Consider the following 18,417-nt stretch of genomic DNA (forward strand, 5'->3'; position numbering starts at 1 on the left):
CATGAAGTTTGTTACTATGTAATGCATGTTATGTGTAGTGCTGCCATCAATTTTTCTAATTATGCGTGAAGTGTAATGATTGAATGGTATATACCGGTGGAAATTCTGAATTTTTTTTTTAATGAACAATAACTAAATGCTGATCTGCAGTTTTTATGTTTTCCACAGGAACAAAAAAATACTTTTTCCAAATGAAACTTTTGAAAATGTCAAAATGTTTATTGCATACTTTTACGAAATTTATTTTTCATTAAATTCTGCAGAGAACTAATATAGTGAAACCCCTCTCAATGGTCACTCCTCTTTCAAGGCCAGATAATTTTCACGTTGAAGGCGTGAATAAAAACCTGGTTTTTTTACGGTCTACCTCTCTTTCACAGACAGATTTCTTTGTTTCGCTGGTATCTGTAAAAGAAAGGCTTTTGTTTTGCTGCAATGTGGTATATATAGTTGCCTAGGGTAACATGTAGAATCATTAATTTGGTAACTATTGGTCCTTTGTAACAAATAAGCTTAAATAAAATCAGATACTTCTGGCTTGTAATGCTGCCTCTGTATACGCATCCTGAAGATCCCAGTTGATCCTGGCAGTCGCAGCCAGCTGAAGTTGTTTTCTGAAATTTTTTTAAACCACTCTCATATTGTCTCTCCACAGAGAGCAGGCAGAAGATCAACATAGTACTTACACAAGCACAAAAAACATGCATATAAATCATAGATTAGTGCCATACATATGATGGGCCTAAAGCACAAAGGATATAAGTGCAATGTATGTGTTTTATATCCCTTGTGCTTTAGACCCTGACACACCATCATCCAGCATGCAATTCGTTAGAATTTCTCAAGAGAGGAATGAGGTTGCATGTACGGTTTAGTAGTACTGTTATAAAATTACTATGTAATTGAAGTAAAAAGACAACTATAAAAAAGAAAATCAACCTATCAACAAATTTTATTTGGATTCAAAAATGAAAGGTAAGCTAAAACAATTGAAAAAAAATAATCACCAAAAGATACTAGATAATTGGAGGAAAAATAATCTTGTAGAATGAGCAAGTAGGAATTTCATTCAAATAAATACAACAAAATGCAGATCATTAACATCAGGTTACAGGAAAACCACACATGCAAATGGGATACTTCGATCCATGACGATATTTTAATGAAATATAAAATAATTATCACTTCAGAGCTGCCCATAACAACAAAGAAATAAAATAATGAGGTAAATTTACAAAACAAATTGAAAATATCCATTTAATAAAAAAGAGATTCATCAGAACTGAAATTGAAGTCAGTTCTGCATAATCATGTTTAAATATGTATCACATTCGCCAAATTCTTAATATAAGTGTGAAGTAATTGGAATCAATAATTACTGTGATGTAATACTATTAACATATAATAGTATGATATGGTAAATTTTTTAAAATATAAAAATATATTCGTAAAAATCATTGAAACTATGTATAGTGTAAAAAATTCACAATACTGAAATTTGAAGAAATGACAACGAATCATATCCAATCTTAAAAAAACAAAAAATCTTAATTTTCTCCCAAGTAATTGATCTTTGTAATAAACTTTATCCATTATAAAATGTAACAATTAACAGTGTTGACCTTCAATTGAAGCCATGACCAATATACACAATACAGTGGTTCACAACCAACTTTCTACAGAACTATATGCCAATTCTATGAAAATTCAAAAAAAAATAATTCATGTGCAGTATCTCAAAGATATGATAGTGTGAGGAAGCTGTTAACCCAGCATTTTAAGTGTTATTTCATTTACCCTTTGAATTATCAATTAAATTCCCTATGAAAATTTCTATATCATTATACAGTTTTTAACATAAAACATGAGAAAGGTGGGTTATATCAGTTTCAATGAATAAAGTCTGAGGTGAAACTTGATGTTAAAATAATTCTAACAAAAAAAAGCAGCAACAATAACAGTGAATATGATCATGGAGAAAAGAATAAAATAAAGAATAAAAGTTAAAAAAAAATTTTTTTAGCTTAGGTTTTAAAATAGTGAAGGAAATAATTTCTTACTCTGTTCCAAAAGTTTTAAATGAACCAGTAAATTGTTGGTATAATAAATGAAAAATCTGTAGCTTTTAGGACATCAGGCCGATGGGGGGTTGAAAGTTTTTTTATTTTTAGATATTTTGTTCACATGAGTGGAGAATAAGTTTAACAAATGAGTCTCTTACGATGTCTGGCGAGAACAAAGTTTGTACTTATGCTTTCTCTGTGCTTGATTCACAGGATTGGTCAGCTGAGCAAGAGCTGTTTAGTTGTTTGATTGGCTTACGTTACCATGGGCTCTGGACAGAATGGAAGATGTTTTCATTTTCTATTCTGTCCAGAGCCTATGGTAACTAATGAAACAACTCATTCTCTCAGCTGACCAATCCTGCTGGAATGGAGCTACTCAAGAAAAGAGAACAGCGATTTACTCAGACTCCTTGTATGAACAAAAAGATAAAAAAAAAAGAAAGCCTTACAACCATGTTAATCTAATATCTCGAAAACCATCAACTCTGTCACATGATGGCTGTGAAAGCCTTGTTTGCCAATACAATAATTTGGTAAATTAACAAGGCATAATATCATTCACAAAAATGGGCGATACAGTATGCCAAGATTACTTACAAAATGGCTTCCACCCACCACTTATTGGGAAAGCAACAATACTGCACAATATAAATAAAAAAACTGATAAGCCTTTCTTGCCATCTTTTGGAGATTCACATAATTTAATGTGAAGCATCTCTTTGATTATGATAAGGAACTGTTGTACTTAAGTGACCCAAGCATTTATATCCAGTATAACTTCAAAATACAATCAAATAAAGGGGTTAAAAAAGCCAGCCTCTCTTTTTAGAAAAAAAAAAGATATAAAGTTACACGAAAGGAATGCTATATTAAATATTAAAACAAAACCAGCAACCATAACTCACAAAAATACATACATTTATAATATACAAATAAATACAATAAAAAGTGAAAACAAATTCTTTGTAACTCATTTTCTCACTAAAACGCTATGGCTTCAATTTCAGAAATTTATCATAAAACCTTGGCTCAGAGCACAGAAAAAATATACAGTAAAAGCAAGGCCATTTTAACAGCATCAAATCCTCCTCCCCTGGGAGACAATGTATTGGGCTCACTATTGGTCCTACACGTCTGACACAATTAATGTCAAATGTTATGCAAGGTCATCAGAGGTCCCCAGGCTAGGTAGGCCCAAGAGAGTACCATACATTAGCACAACCTCGAGTAGAAGTCAGGTATAATCAGCATAATATATAGTCCCTCTCTCAATGTTACTGTTATTTCCTACATACAATGTGCAGATTATGTTTAAAATATCTCAATTTTTTAGTGAGAGAAATTATATTTTGATGTGTATTATATATAAATCCAGTTTTTCCCCCCAGAAAGATTGGAATAAAATATATATTTTAAAAAATGATTCATAAAAAATATTTTGTTAAACAGATGGCATATAGATATACAGTAGACTCTTGACTGTATGCTACTCTGGCCTCTCCAGTAATCCAGCGCTTTTAAGCGGGTTTTCTTCTAATATAGAAGAGGAAAACATGTCTGAGCGAAAAAGTTTAATTTGAATAAGCTTTTTCAATTAACTTCCACTAATCTGGCGATTTCGGTAATTTGGCATACGCTGGTCAGACATGCGCCAGATTAGAGTCTACTTTATATGCAAATAAAATCACCATTTATTTTTAAAAAAAAGTGACCAATAATCCCTTCCATTCTTCGAGATATAACTACTGGTGAATGAAATCTGCATATGTGGTTAGTACACCAGAAATTATGATACAAGTTACACTACAAAGTACCTTCAATGAACTAAAGTTGATGACACCCATTGTTTATGGAAGCAAAGTTTATTATAACAAATTTTTGCATATATTTATGAATTTGATTCACCTTCATTCCTTAAATACTGAATGATTCTTATTAAACTATATTTTTCTTATTGATTTTTCTTTTTTTATTGATTCAAATCAATAAAGAAAATTTTTAATTTTAATTTTTCAATTATAGTGAAATGAAAAATAAAACTCTGTGAATTAAAAATGTTCCGCTTGATTTTTTCATTGTTTTCATATTTATTACATCACAACTACACCAGAATTGCAACAAAAAAACAACAAAAACTGCAAGCACAGTTCCGACTATACTTAGTCCAACATGACCTTGAAAAAACATGACTAGAACCACAGCAGTTGCACAGAACCATGTTGTTTAATCAGTTATCTGTGCATGACATGCATAATATGCATCATCGCCACTGGTCATACATGTTCTAGACCAGCACCGATTTCTGACAATTTTGAGAATAAAAAGAATATTTATGTTTGACTATTTGAATATTTCAGTTATGTTATGTAAGAACATAACTGATAAAACTTCTGGCATAGGATTTATTTTTGGTATGTGTTCATGGTAATGTTTTTTTGGTTTTTTTTTTTTAATGAAATACCTGAAGTAAGCTGGAAGTGCAGGATTAGAAAACGTCAGCAAGGTAGAATTTTAGTCTATCTAAGCATCTTAAGACAAGCTATTTACATATCAATCAATGTCTAATGAATTCAATATATGAAGAAAATTTTTCAAAGGCACTGTTTGATGGGTCTCTCAACTTGCATTAATATAGCTCAATACTTTTTTTTTTTAAATTATTTACATTTGTTCCTTGTACTTTTGCATTTTCTATTTCATTCAGATCAAACTCACTCACTAAATGATTGTTATATGATCCATGTGCCACCAACTGCTACTATATGGTCCAAAAATTTCTTTGTTGCTTACACGCTCACAAATTCACTCTGCAGGAATTCTCATGTACCATTAACTCTGGTCTAGACATGGTTAATGTGGGAACTATTTTGAATTCTTCTTGCACCCATGTGCGGTTTCTGCCGGCAGAGACCTCAAGAGTCTTTGAAATCTTCTTTCACAGCTTAAACCCTCTTCTTTGCTTCAGGTACAATTTTGTAATTAGCTAACTTTATTGATGTTCTGTAACATCATAGCCGCTATACTTGAAATGGTGAAATCAATTCTGCATGTATACTTTTACTCTAGCATCTGGTTGGAGATCCCAGTTACTATAACTTTACCATTCCTCTTGCAGCCTCAATGGCATCAGGTGAACCTAAGGTGTCCCTAACCTAATGTACTTATTTAGCCATGGCATAAATGTGATTTAAATTATGTAAAGTATGTTACTCGCTATGACAATATTGACTCATATTTGTATTTGTGCCTGGAAGTCGAACTACAGAACATCAACTTCAGCCCATGACCACCACTGTTTGACATGCGAGCCCAAAACAATGCCAACATGACCACACAGTGTCTTTCAAGTGTAATGAACAGCGGAGAGTGACATCGTTTCTCTCTATATGTCGCCATCTGGGGGCTAATGTCATAAGAGCTATTAGCTGAGCTAGGAGGCTGTCCATGCGCAGTCCCGTTCAGCATTCATACATATGCTCTAAGGAATGAAAATGTCTGTCCTCTGTAGTTCAATGGTTAGAACACTCGCCCGGACAGTGAGAGATTGGTGGTTCAATTCCCCACGGAGGAATGTGAATTTTCTTTCTGAACTACATCGATTTGTGCTTGGTTATCCAGGCTTTCATACTTTGTATCTTTCAAGTGGTCACTTTAAAAAGCAAACCCAACCTTGACGCATCACTAAAAAGTGGTTTCTGAAATACTGAGTCAAGTGGTCACTGCAGATCAATTTTAATTTTACCCTTGTAGGCCAACGATCATCTCTGAATGAATGATTATAATACAGGATACAGAATAGCACAAAGACTAACAGAAAAGCTAACACCCAATGTGCTTCTTGACAATGGTTGCTTGTTGAGTGGGTTTGATCTGGATGATGCAGTGAAAAAAAAAAACAGATCTCGGTACAGAAAAGCAAGCCAAGTGCAGCGATTAATATAGGTAAAAGCTCTTAATAATCACTACTTTTTTTATCATGGAAAATCACTACAACATGGATAAAAACACATATATCAGCATCCACACTAATTTAACAACAATAATGCTTTTAAAAAAAAGGTAATACAGCTTTTTTGCAAATGAGTCAAAATTATGGGAAAAATATAATTCGCTTAAATGCTATTAGCTTGTTTTTGCTAACTCATTATGCCTTCGAATAAGTATATATACATGCACAAGTGATATACAAACTCCAACGAATGCGTTATTATACAACCTGGATCTAGACATATTTTGCAAATGACAAAATATGATGTTTTACTTAGAATATAATTTTATTTAGACTCGTTTCAAAGTACCTGCTTACTACTGTGTGTAATATATACAACGTTCATATCAAATAGTGGAATGTTTATATTTCTTCTTAATCAACTCTATATTGAAAGTCATTTCTCTCTATAACAAATTATACGTATGAAGAACTTTTTTGATGGAACAAAGCAACTTCATCAACATAGAGATTCGGTTGTATTTTGAAAACATCAGTTACTTTCTAGAATGTGGATAATGCGAAGTTAATGTGCAGTCTTTGAAATAACGTAAGAAATACAAATTTTCAAGTTTGATTCATAAAACAAGATACATAATTGGAAAAAATGACAAATAGTCATGAATGTGAAAAAAACCAGGAAAAAAACCATCCATCAAAACTGATATCAATGAGGGAGAGGAGAAAAAAGATTCTCGTACTTAAGCATGGAAAACTAAGACGTGACTAATGGGCAACCAGCTGAAATAAATCAGTTTTATTCAGGACATTATATTCGGTATGCCAGTGGGATACACTGACCAAATATTGAACTACAGCAGAGCTCAGATATAACTAAGTCGCTCAGAAATGTGAAAAACATACACAATATCCGATATTCTTTATAACCGATACACGATAAATACTCAAGTTTAATGAAAGGAATCCACTTAAGTGTTTAATCCAGTGCTTCTCAATCTATGGTCTGCGGACTAGAGATGATTGATACTCAGACTTAAAAATTAAATTATATAAAAAATTATCCACATATGTCACAAAAAAGTGATATTCACATAAACTTGAATAAAATATTTGACCCATATATTGAGTCAGTAGTTCTCAAAGTCTGCGTAAGGACTTATGGGCATCGCCAACCTATGTCACAGGCAAGCTGTTGATGTTATGTCTCTCTTCAGTGATTTGAAGTGGTTCTTTGTCAGACCATGCTAAGGAGCTGCAGATGAACATTGACTGTGGCAAGGGAACCACAGATGGCAAACATTTAAGAAATAAGAAACTGCTGAAGTGGTCTGTCAAACTGTTAGATATTTTAATGGATCTGAAATTTACAAAGACCAAGAAACGTTGACATAAAATGAAATTGTGGTTATGATGATCCATCTTTATTTGATTTTGTTTCTGAGAGAGAACTTTTCAATTTATGGAAATTTATTCTATGAAAAAATTAAATTCTTTCCAAAAACTTTGTTATATCTGATATTCATAAATACGGCAATTTTTTATAAACAATATTTTCAACATTAATTTCGTATTAATTAGCAGGCATTAATGGGACAAAATAAAAAACTTTGTTGAAACCAATACTTTGCAATATCTGATTCCGTTATAAGAGGGCTAGACTGTATTTTGGATTGGCACATTGAGGGGAATCATTTGTAGATGTACAGTAGCACTCCAAAGCAGAAATATTCAAAAAATTATGACGTAAGTTGCAGTACAATCTTGGAAAAAATTTCGAAAAAAGAAAAAGAAAATATTTTTTCGCATAGAAAACCCTATTCTGCAAATTTTTTTACCATAGAACATTTTCAGTCAGTTAAGGGCTTGTCGCAAAACAATATAAAACATTTTACTTTGAGTCAGTAGCATCTCTGGTCAAAAATGCAGTGATGCATTTATTGAGAATCACTGCATTCTTTGCAAAATTCATCACAGAAATATCTTGCATAACACCCCCCACAATGGATCTCATGGCTTCACAGAATGGCATGGAACAACCTTTAGGAGCGAGTGTCTCAGGACGAGTTCTATAATTATTTTTAGAATCATGTCTATTCCTTTCTATCACACCGCAGTCATTTCGTATACACAAAACAGCTAATTAAACCAGACCTAGAGTTCGAAGCTGACTCCGAATGACTGTGAATTTAGATTGCAACACACTGAAATTTAGGAAAAATCCCGGTTTAGGGGGCTAACCCCCTCAGCTCTCAAATGGCTAAATCTGTTTATATTTTTTTTTACCGTAATTATTTATATCTTATTAGCTGCCAATGAAAGCGTTTCATTTATTAGGACTTGTATTAATTTTCTTTTGTTCATCTCGAGCCGATCGTTTTTTTTTTTGCTAAAAAAAAGGCGGATGAACAACAGGAGTAGCGCTTCATTACCTGAGGCAGTGCTAAAGTCCAAAAATATAAAACACTAAAATACAGAATTAAAAACAACAAAATAACAAGTAAAAAAGAATTAAACTCCTTACAAAAAAAACCAACAATATAAATATCATTACTGCCTATAGCAGGGGTGCACAACCTTTTCTTTTCAGCATGCAAGCCAAATACGCAAGATGACCACAGCTAACAGGGCCACAAACCGATGTAATTATCTTATTGCATGGATCCTTTTTTTAATGAGCATCTTTTGTGGGCCGGCAGTTGTGCACCCCTGATCTATACAGTTTCGTCATTTAAATAAAATAAACTCAGCATACACTGAGCCTAAGAGGACATTCCCGATGCAGAACAAGTTCTAGAAGCGTTGGTTGTTTATCAGTATTCACACCAGATTGCTTCATTTGCTGAAGTTTCTTCTCTAGGGCTTTCTTGTCTTTACCTACAGTCCACCACAATCTAACACAGAGAACAAGAAGAGGCACGGTAAGTTCATTAGCTTCATGCTGCATCGAAAAGTTCAGAGCTATTTCAGCATACTTCTGCGCTTCTTCAACATTGTCCACGGCATTCAGACATGCCACAAGAACACAAAGGGTGTAATATGTCGAGAAGTGATCATCTTCCAAGACTTTCTCCTGTACAAAGTACGCATTTTCTAGTATAACTGCAGAGTCTTCGAATTGACCTGCTTTCATCATGCTATGTGCTTCTTGTATCTCCCTGTCATATAAAAATTCTGCAAGTTCGTGCGATTGTCGAAGTTCTTTCACAGAGAATGCATATGCCAACAAATGCTGAAATGCCACGCTTCGCTCTGTGATCACATCAGCAGTGAAGTTGCCCATTAGTGCTTTTCTCGGGAAGGGAAAATCACTCAGCAAAGAAGGATGATTTTTCTTCATTACTCTGAAGAGATTCAAAAAGTCTGTATATCGCCTCTCTAAAACACCAGGTTTTCGTTCCAAGCCAGGAACTCGTTTAATAAGAACTGTGTAACTCTGGTAATGACAAAAAAATATCATTTAAAAAGTTTAAACAAATAAATTCAATTTTTTTTTCATTTTCTATTTTTTATTCATAGCGGAACTTCATTAATTTGAATGTGGTTAATCATTAATTAGAATTTCTAGATAATCTAAAGATTGCTTTTGAGTTTCCAATCTGAGTTAATGAAAAAAAGCCACTTATTCAGCCTAACCCATTTTTAAAACATTTGGGATCATTCAATGTTGAAGCAGGAAAAATTATTTTAGCATGAGCAAACATGAGTGAAGAGGCAAATACAAAAATCCTTTAAGCTATACTAGACTCTTTGACTAAAGGCCGGTTTACATACATCCAGTAATTTAGTAGTTAGGTAATCAAGTATTTTTAAAATGTATGCAGAGACGTTAGGGGCCATTCAAGTATTACGTAAGCAGTCTTACAGCCATTTTTGACCCCCCCCCCCTTGTCAGCAAAACACTGACCCCCCTGTCAGCAAAATTTCGTCAGAAGCTTAGAATATTTTATATCTTCAAAAAGGGGTGGTTGATGTCGTAAGCAACCTTCAAACCCCCCTCCCCATCAAAAGTCAGCAAATCCAAACCCCCCCTCGATGCTAACGTAATACTTGAATGACCCCTTAACGGTCATGTACACGCCATTTAGTCGTATAAGTTACCAAATAGACAGATAGAGATCCGGTTTTATTATTTGGTTAAGTACATCCTATGCACATGTGCCAGTGGGAGCAGCCTCATATTATTTAATGAGTACTGCCTACTAGACAGTTTAAGGATTTGACGCCTTAAAATGTAGTTAACTATTTGACGTGTGTGTTTCACAACTTAAGGACTGTTCAATTAATTCTTAAAGGCAAAGGCAAGTTTTAAAAATTCCTGACATACATTTTGGCACACAATTTTTATTTTGTCTGCTGAGAAATTTCAAGCAAGTTCTCATGGGGAGACCCTGGATCATAAGGTTAATTTTTACCTTTTTAACCAGCAATGCCAAGATATCTCGTCTTTAAGAACTAATTTTGGCAATGACGTGCCCATGGGTTTTACAAGGCATACTTCTTTATCAAACATGCTCTGTCTCTCCTACTTTGCGAACTGCCAATGGGAGGAGCTGTGTCACAATTTGATAACAAGACTAATGGTTCACATTTAATATATTATTTGTAGCTTAAATGTTATTTATCTATGAAAAAGCAGACCATTTTTTTAAAATTTCATATTGTTCAACCCTATGACGGCCGAAGACAACCCGCTTTTGCGAATGGCAGGTAAGATAAAAGCTGTTGTCAGAGGCTGGAATCGGAAAGACATGAGGACAAGTTCCACAGGAGGGTGAGGAGAAAGAAAGTCAAAACTTGGACGAGTCCATTTCGAGAAGAAATATTTGAGTGTCAGAAAGCTAAAAATGTAAGACTTCTCAGAATGATCAAACTGTGCTTACCACATATTTCTTTTTCACATCAGGTATAGTTTTAGCAGACACTATCTCAAATGTTACACGTTGACCTGCTCTACGTGGCGAAGCTTCTGTCGACATTGTTTTTGCTATCTCTGCCCACGATCCTATACATAATTAGATACAAATAAAGTATTATTGAGAGGAAAAGTTTATGTACAAAAACAAAGTACAAATTTTAGAATCTCAATGTGCAGTAACTGTTTTTAGATACAGAAAAAACAGTCAACGACTGTATCTAAGTTCTAGAATCAAATTTTTAACAGCAGCAGTGGGCATGTTAAAAATGACAGGAGTTAAAAATCTGAATGTGTGTTGTATTGAGACATAGTTTAACAAATCACTACTGCATAAAAATGATTAAACTATAAGTCTTAAAAGGTGATCCAAAGCAAGCTTAATTTAAAAATTCTAACTTAAAAATTCTTTTTAGAGTACATCGAACATAGTAATGCTCTATAAAACTGCATATACATTTCTGAACCAAACTGTTCGTGAACCTAGCATGTTACTGCACAAAGTGTTTTCGAATGTGTATGCTAACACATGGAGTCAGTTTTAATGTGCAAACCTAAACAAATTTTTAAATGACGTTTGAACGATGAGGAGATATGTGTCGAGAACCCCTTACTTTTCCGGAAGTACCACCCACTAAATACATAATTACCTACTAAGTCTTGATTTCATTACCATTTCCTTTCGACCTGCGGCCAAGGTCATAGCAAGATGGTGGACTAGAGTATTTACCCCCTTCCCGAAATCTGAGAAAATGGCTGATATATGATAGCATGGTTGATATGGTACGTCTACAAACAGGGTGTTCTGTTAATGGACAGACAAACTCAAAGGGTTGTTAGTAGGCATCAAGGGGAACAAAAGTTGCAATGGAACATAGTGTCCCAAACCCTGGTGGTGAAAATTACAGAAAACGCATGCAGGCTCTAAGTCTAGAGGAGACAAAAGGTGGATGTCAGTGAATCTCTGAATGTGTTTGCTCACCATATCTGACGTAAGCAGTGCAGCGAAACGCATGCACTGGGGTAGGACCATGCTTTGCGGAAGACGTAAATTAACGCTATTGCAGTAGTAAGCTCATGTAGCAGTTGCATGTTTCAATGAGTATCTTCCATGTTCATGGATCTCAATCCGTGACTTTTTCCTATGGGGGGTCACCTTAAACCACTCATTTATGCAAAGCCTGTGGACACACCGAAGGATCTCATAGCATTGATTTTTGTCACTGCGGCAGACATCAAAAGCATACCTAGTACCTTCGAGCTCTTCCAGGGAATCGTTTTTACGTCATTATAGACTGTGCAATGACGTCAGCGGCTGTCACTCCCGACTCTTGTAATAATTAATAAAATAAATCTTTTTTGTGGTTATTGTACTTTTTGTCGTTACAGCGTGACATCGAAACCTGCATGCATTTTTCACGATTTTCACCCTCTCAACATGGTTTGCGACACCATGCTTCATTAGTAGACATCAAGAGGAAGCTTACAAAGCTTCCTCTTGATGTCTACTAACCACCCTCCGAGTTTGTTGGTCTATTTTTTTTTTCTAACTGGCAGCTTTAGAAAAAATGCTTACCTTTTTTTTTTAAATATCAACCTAATGCAGTTCAGGTGCATCAAGATAACATGAATAACGGCTCACGGAGCCAGGCCAGAATAACATTTATTGATTTGCAAACATTCCAATACATTTGCATAGTGTATGACACCATCATTGTGGTAAGTTGCATGATTTTTATTCATGCTTTATTATTTATAATCGGGGGTCATGACAAAGTAAAAGCAAAATCACAGCTATGGTTATAGCTGTAGCAATTTCACTACGTTCCCTCTTATGTCTCATTTGCATATTCTCATGCAGGTATGTTAGCGATTGGACAAAACATTTTCCGCTCTATTTCATTGTGGAATTTAGTCCCATTTCGCTTTCACCATGTGGTCATGCTTTTGCTGTATACTCTGTTCTTAGTCACATTTCAGCATAAATTTTTTCCCATTGTTCACGGTGCAACAACTTCAAAAAACCCCCACATAATTCATTTTTCTGGTGAATTTGATTTCACATTTTCGTGGTTTTTTTAAAAATTGGCAGTACCAGTGTACCGTCATTCAATTCTGTGGATGCCCTCTGGATTATTCCAATTTATAACGTGGATTATTACATGTGCGGATGTCCTTTGGATTTATATGCGGATTATTTACTGTGCGGTGGAGAAAGAATGAAAAAAAAAAAAAACAGGCGAGTGGTAAAAAAATCTTTTTTTATTTCCCTACGTTATGCATCAGGTTGCAACCTGAGGTCTTGATGCCAACTTGGCGGGGTAACTAAACTCCGTTTTCACTGGTTCTCAGCTAGGTAGGGCAGCAGAACATCATTTGGCCTAGGGCTCACGGTGGTCTTAAGAAGGCCCTGCTGAAGCCCCAAAGATATACTCGATTGGACCCTAGTGTTAAGACAGCCTTGTATCCACGTGATGATCAGTCAGCTTTAAATGAAACATTCAGTAATTAATTCTGTATTGATAACGACCACTTTTATAAAGAATGAAACATAACATAAATATCAATTCGTAGTAAGAGCCAAGGACTGATTGGCTCATAACTAAATAAATATATATTTTAAGCCACCAAATGAAACAAGCTTACGGAGTTTTTCTGATGTCGATGACTTGGAGCTGTCAGCATCGCTGAATGACAACTTGCCTCCGACCATTTCAGATAAACCCGATTCATCGAAATCATCGTCCAATGACGACGAAGCCTTATCTTCATCGTCATTTGCGAGAAGGCGACCAAACATGTTCGAGTCTGTATCTGTGGGGTGGGGGGTAAGGAAAGAAAACAATGCGATGAATATTTTATCGCAAAAATTTTATCACGCAAAATAAAAGGGAAAATCCACAAAATTTCATCGATAATCTTGGGAGGGAAAAAAATGAAAAATACAGACGACAGGAAGTTATTCACAAATTTTGAAATGAGGACGAAAACGTACTTCATATGAGATTCGTATCCTTTTCAGATACACAAACTAAAAGATGGCGCTGAAAGCAGGACTGAAATATAAATGATGGAATGATTGATTGATCCACTGTTGAAGAATTGATTTTGTGTGATGGCGTTTGTGAGATTTCCCCAACAATTTTACCTCTAATTTGTTAATAAGATTGCTTGTAGAGTAGTCGACGTAGAGTTGTTAGATTCCGAAAATTAAAATGCTGGACACATTTGCATGAGTTGTCAACTGTAAAGCCAGATGACAGCATCAACCAACATACATAATCACATGCATGCAAGAAAAATGCTTCGCGATAGAACTCCTGCTGCCCCCTACCAACTAAAGGCAGAACTTTTTTGTTATCGTTATGTTTATGCGAAATGGCAGGCAATATTAAGATATGCCGTTTGTTTTATTTCTCATAGATGAAAGTAGTATATTCGAGTAGCTATTCGAGTGTAACAAAAACTTATGGCGTTTGTAAACTCCAAAATAGAGACACTCAGTTCATAACATATGGCACTACTATAGTTCAAATAAATTCTAATGCTGTAGTTTTCCAATCCAAACACAACTACTATTAGAATTTCTTTAGGCTTCTGACCTAGGGTTACCAGATTCTGGAACTTAGAAATGAGGACACACAGACGCGCGCACTCATAGCAATGCGTCACTCACACATTTTCGAAACAGATGGCGCCTACGTACTTACAAAGAAAATACTGCGGTTGTTTTCCCAGTCAAAACGGATACGGATTCAAATGAAATACTTTTTTTTTGGGGGGGTGGGGAAGGTTGATTTTAAATGGAGGGTAAGTATAGCCCAGACATTCCTCGAAAAGGTAAATATTGTGTGAAAAAAACCAAACATACGCGGATGAATAGTTTTTTTTTGTTTCACAGAGTGCGTTTTTTGCTGGAAAAAAATAAAAATTCCGAGGAACCCGAAATATAACGACTATAGGTGGAGATAGGCTTGAAAGTCTGGGGGGGGGGGGAAACGATCATTATTGTTGGGGGAGGCACGATGATGATAATGTCAATTCATATATACACATACACATTAGATCAGACAACTCCGCCTTTGACACTGGGGCCCCACCGTATCTCCGCCCGTGATGAAGACCAAAGTGTGAAACATTAAAAACTTATGAAAACGCTTAAAAAGACACATAAATTGAGGATGTCTTGTAACCCTATATGCAATACAAATGAATATTCGATTAATAGTCGCGAAACAGTGTTGCGATGGAACCCCTGCTGTCACCTATAAAATAAAAACAAAATTATTTTGTGAAATCAAATTGGATAATGGTTTTTTGAACCCGCTTTCGCATAACAATAAGCAATAGCCCCGTTTACATGGGGAAATAGAAAAAGCAGGTTTAAAACCGGTTCAAGAATTTCCACCAATGACTGCTCTTCATTTCTTTCCTTAGGGTGCGAACGTAGTGCATGCTGGTTTCCGATTCTGCACGTCCGCGCCCTTACAAAGGAATAAAGTCGTCAAGCGGGTGCTAGAATGCGTGTAAACGGGGCTAATGTATGCTATGATGTGTATCAATACGAATTTCATGCGTTATAATAGCGGTTATTCTTTTTTTTGTTTGCCGGAGAATTTCAACAATACTTTTTGATGTGGTAAGGATGCGAAATAGTTGAGACCAGTGTTCTCCAATCCCCATCAAAATTCAGTTTTACTCCTCGAAATTTCGTTGAGAAGTCAAAATCATAGGCGGAGATAGACTTGGAAGTCTGGGGGGGGGGACGATGATGTCAATTCATGTATGCATATATACATTAGATCAGTCAACTTCACCTTTGACGCTGCCCCCCTCCCCCGTATACGCCCCCGCCCATGGTCAAAATGCACCTTCAAATTTTAGGTAATTTTACTCAATAGAGTTACATTTCTCACTGATAAAAAAAATGCCCTTCGTTTTACAAAAATACCCCTTAAAAATTTTGGAGAGGAGTGAAATGACCCTTTAAAATTATACTGTTGGATAAAACTGGTTGAGACCCACTGGCAATTGTGTATTTTACGACAGAAAACCAACTAGTACAGTAAAACCTCTCTTTTACGGTCACCCGCGGGACAAAAAAATTCGTCCATAAAATAGGGGGTGGATCGTTAATCAGGGGTTTGAAACACATATTTTTATTGTACAAGGGGAAAATATTGTTTAGCCTAAGGGGGGAGGGGGGTGACCGCTTCTGAGGTGGTTCTACTGTACATGAATTTTTTTTTTTTTGTAGATGCGCCCGTCGAGAAAAGTCTGTACTAGTGTGGGACCAATTTCTGGCAACCCTTGCCCAGGCTTTTTCAACGAAACAGACGGCTACGGCGAACCGTGCCGCCTCTAGAACTTTACTACTCATTAACTCCCTGTTAACGGACAAAATGTCCCAAGAGCGTCCGTTATCGAGAGGTTCTTCTATTGCATGCGTTTTCCTGATTTCTTTTTTCATAAATGTTTTCATGCTTTGATAAATTTCTGTTTGGAAATTCGCAACAAATGAGAAATGCCTATTGCTTCCAAGCAGGGCAGATACTCTCGTAGGCCCGGCCCCATCTGCTCTAGGCTAGGATCAAAAATGCATCGCTTTTGGATTCTGAAATACTCACACACACAACGTTTCCTCAAATTTTTCTTTACCTTTGTGGACTTGCTTTTTTCTGTGCTCAGGCAATTTGTCGAATGCACCAAAATGATACCATATGGCAGTATTTCTTAATCTATGGTCCGCGACGATGGCGTGTGTGGTCTGCAGGCAAACTTGATAATTAAATTCCAACTGGATGGAAAATTATTCAATTGTTGTAAGTGTGATATTATAATACCCACACATGGATTTACAAATAAAAATTGTACCTTCATACTTAGGTTCATTATACCTCATCATGGAAAATTGCGGGAAATTGAGATCCTGAATGCGAGATATCACTAATTTGCAGCCCAAAAATGCAATTTACGACAAATTTGCTAAATACTGCAAAAAGAGGTGAAGGGTGGGGGGAAATAAAAGGTTGCTGCAAATCGCAGTGAGCAAAACTTTGACAGAAAAAAGAATTCAAACGACCCGAGTACGTAAAATACGGGACGTATCACCAATTGTCTTTAAGAATATCAGGAAAATCCCCAATTGTAGTTAAAATTGCTGAAAAATTGAGGAAAAGCAGCGTAACTTGACAAAAACTGAAATAAACATCATTGGAAAAACGGGACAAATGCATAAAAAGAATTTCAGACAGGCCAGTAGCCAGAAATTTCATTCGGGAGGGGAACCGTTTTCATTTCGAGAGGGGACCAAAGTGATAGAACAATAGATTTGGCCATCTTTTTCGCTTTTGTCGGTCATTTTCATCCATTTTTGAGAGGGGGGGGGGAGAGACCAGACTCCCCATGTCCCCGTCCCGCTTTGACCTTGAATTCAGAACCACTAAAAATACAGAAATGTCCCGTAGCAAGTGGTCCGTCGAATTGTTTCAGACATTTTACTGGTCCTTGGGTTCAGAGCCACTGCTATACGGTATTTAGCGTGCACGAAAACACGCAATCACTAAACGTGAAAAATAAGTTTTCACCGTTTTGAGAGTGCGGGCCACTTGAGTGTTTTGTAAACGTTTCGTGGACCATTTTTCTTGGTTTGATAAACTTTCATGGGCCACAATCTGATAAAATGTTTCATGACTTGGAATGATTTTACATTTTTTTTATAGCGTAGTGGAAATTTTAAAACCAAAACCAACGTAGCTATTATTATTTTTTTACTGGTGGAACCTACCTATGTTAGATGGTGGTGCAGTTTTCGCAACAATACCCTTTGTAACCCATATAGCAGGCAATGCCGTCTTAACGCATGGGGCCTAGCCGTGCGGCCTCAAGAATGAGAACCGGTTGAAATTTTGGAGAATTTGCCAAGTAAGGCAGGGCTGTCAAGAGCATCATGGGCTCCCGGGCCAAATGATTTTTCTGAAGCCCTACGTGGCGAATTCTCGGAAATTTCAACCACATTTTATTTTTGTGAGGCCCTTTTTCTCTTGAGGCCCCCGGTCCGTGCCCGGGTGGGCACATGCGTTAAGACGGCACTGTAGGTAGGGCCTCAGAAAAATCACTTGGCCCGGGTGTCTATGAGGATCTTAAGACGGCCCTGACAGCAGGCTCCGGGGGGGGGGTAATTTTATTGGTGGGGGGGGGGGGGGTTCCGCGGACTTATGTTGTTGGGACAACGTGTTATAGAAACATCAAAGATTGCTAGAGTCGAAATTACAATTTATATGCCCCACTGTACTTATATAATCAACAGCACATAAATACTGGTGTGAACTAGCATCCTTCAATCCATTTTTACCAAAGTTAAGTTCGAGGGCCACATTTGGCTGGCGGGCTATGAGTTAAGTATGTGTGGTTTAAGTTCATTTACGCCCAGACCGATCTCACCGAGAATTGTATTTTCAGCATCACCCAGTGCTAAAAATTTTTAGAAC

The 18,417-nt window shown here is 36.1% G+C and overlaps 1 protein-coding gene across 2 annotated transcripts; it reads right to left on the reverse strand.

The window, feature by feature from the left end:
- Positions 1 to 934: 934 nt before the first annotated feature.
- On the reverse strand, positions 935 to 13,991 carry Snx21 (Sorting nexin 21). 2 transcript variants are annotated; one of them, XM_089240938.1, is made up of 4 exons: positions 13,923 to 13,991; positions 13,574 to 13,741; positions 10,896 to 11,017; positions 935 to 9,448 (listed from the first exon to the last, which is right to left on the reverse strand). In XM_089240938.1, the coding sequence occupies exons 2-4, from the start codon at positions 13,725 to 13,727 to the stop codon at positions 8,759 to 8,761; spliced, it is 966 nt and encodes a 321-aa protein (XP_089097064.1). In that variant the 5' UTR covers positions 13,728 to 13,741; positions 13,923 to 13,991; the 3' UTR covers positions 935 to 8,758. The 2 variants fall into 2 exon arrangements, with proteins under 2 accessions (XP_089097064.1, XP_089097063.1); XM_089240937.1 differs by lacking the exon at positions 13,923 to 13,991 and having other exon boundaries at positions 13,574 to 13,901.
- Positions 13,992 to 18,417: the final 4,426 nt, after the last annotated feature.

This window comes from Pholcus phalangioides, unplaced genomic scaffold, assembly GCF_987345545.1.
Source record: "Pholcus phalangioides strain wild (caught in Gottingen) unplaced genomic scaffold, Ppha-v1.0 ptg000013l_1, whole genome shotgun sequence".
Taxonomy (NCBI): domain Eukaryota; kingdom Metazoa; phylum Arthropoda; class Arachnida; order Araneae; family Pholcidae; genus Pholcus; species Pholcus phalangioides.

What these genes read in the sequence shown, in the direction of transcription:
- Snx21 (XM_089240938.1), bottom strand. Translation starts at nt 13,727, where the DNA reads ATGTTTGGTCGCCTTCTCGCAAATGACGATGAAGATAAGGCTTCGTCG. An exon ending in ATCGACATCAGAAAAACTCC is followed by an intron (nt 11,018 to 13,573) that starts GTAAGCTTGTTT and finishes AATTATGTATAG; the next exon opens with GATCGTGGGCAGAGATAGCA. An exon ending in ATGTGAAAAAGAAATATGTG is followed by an intron (nt 9,449 to 10,895) that starts GTAAGCACAGTT and finishes TGTCATTACCAG; the next exon opens with AGTTACACAGTTCTTATTAA.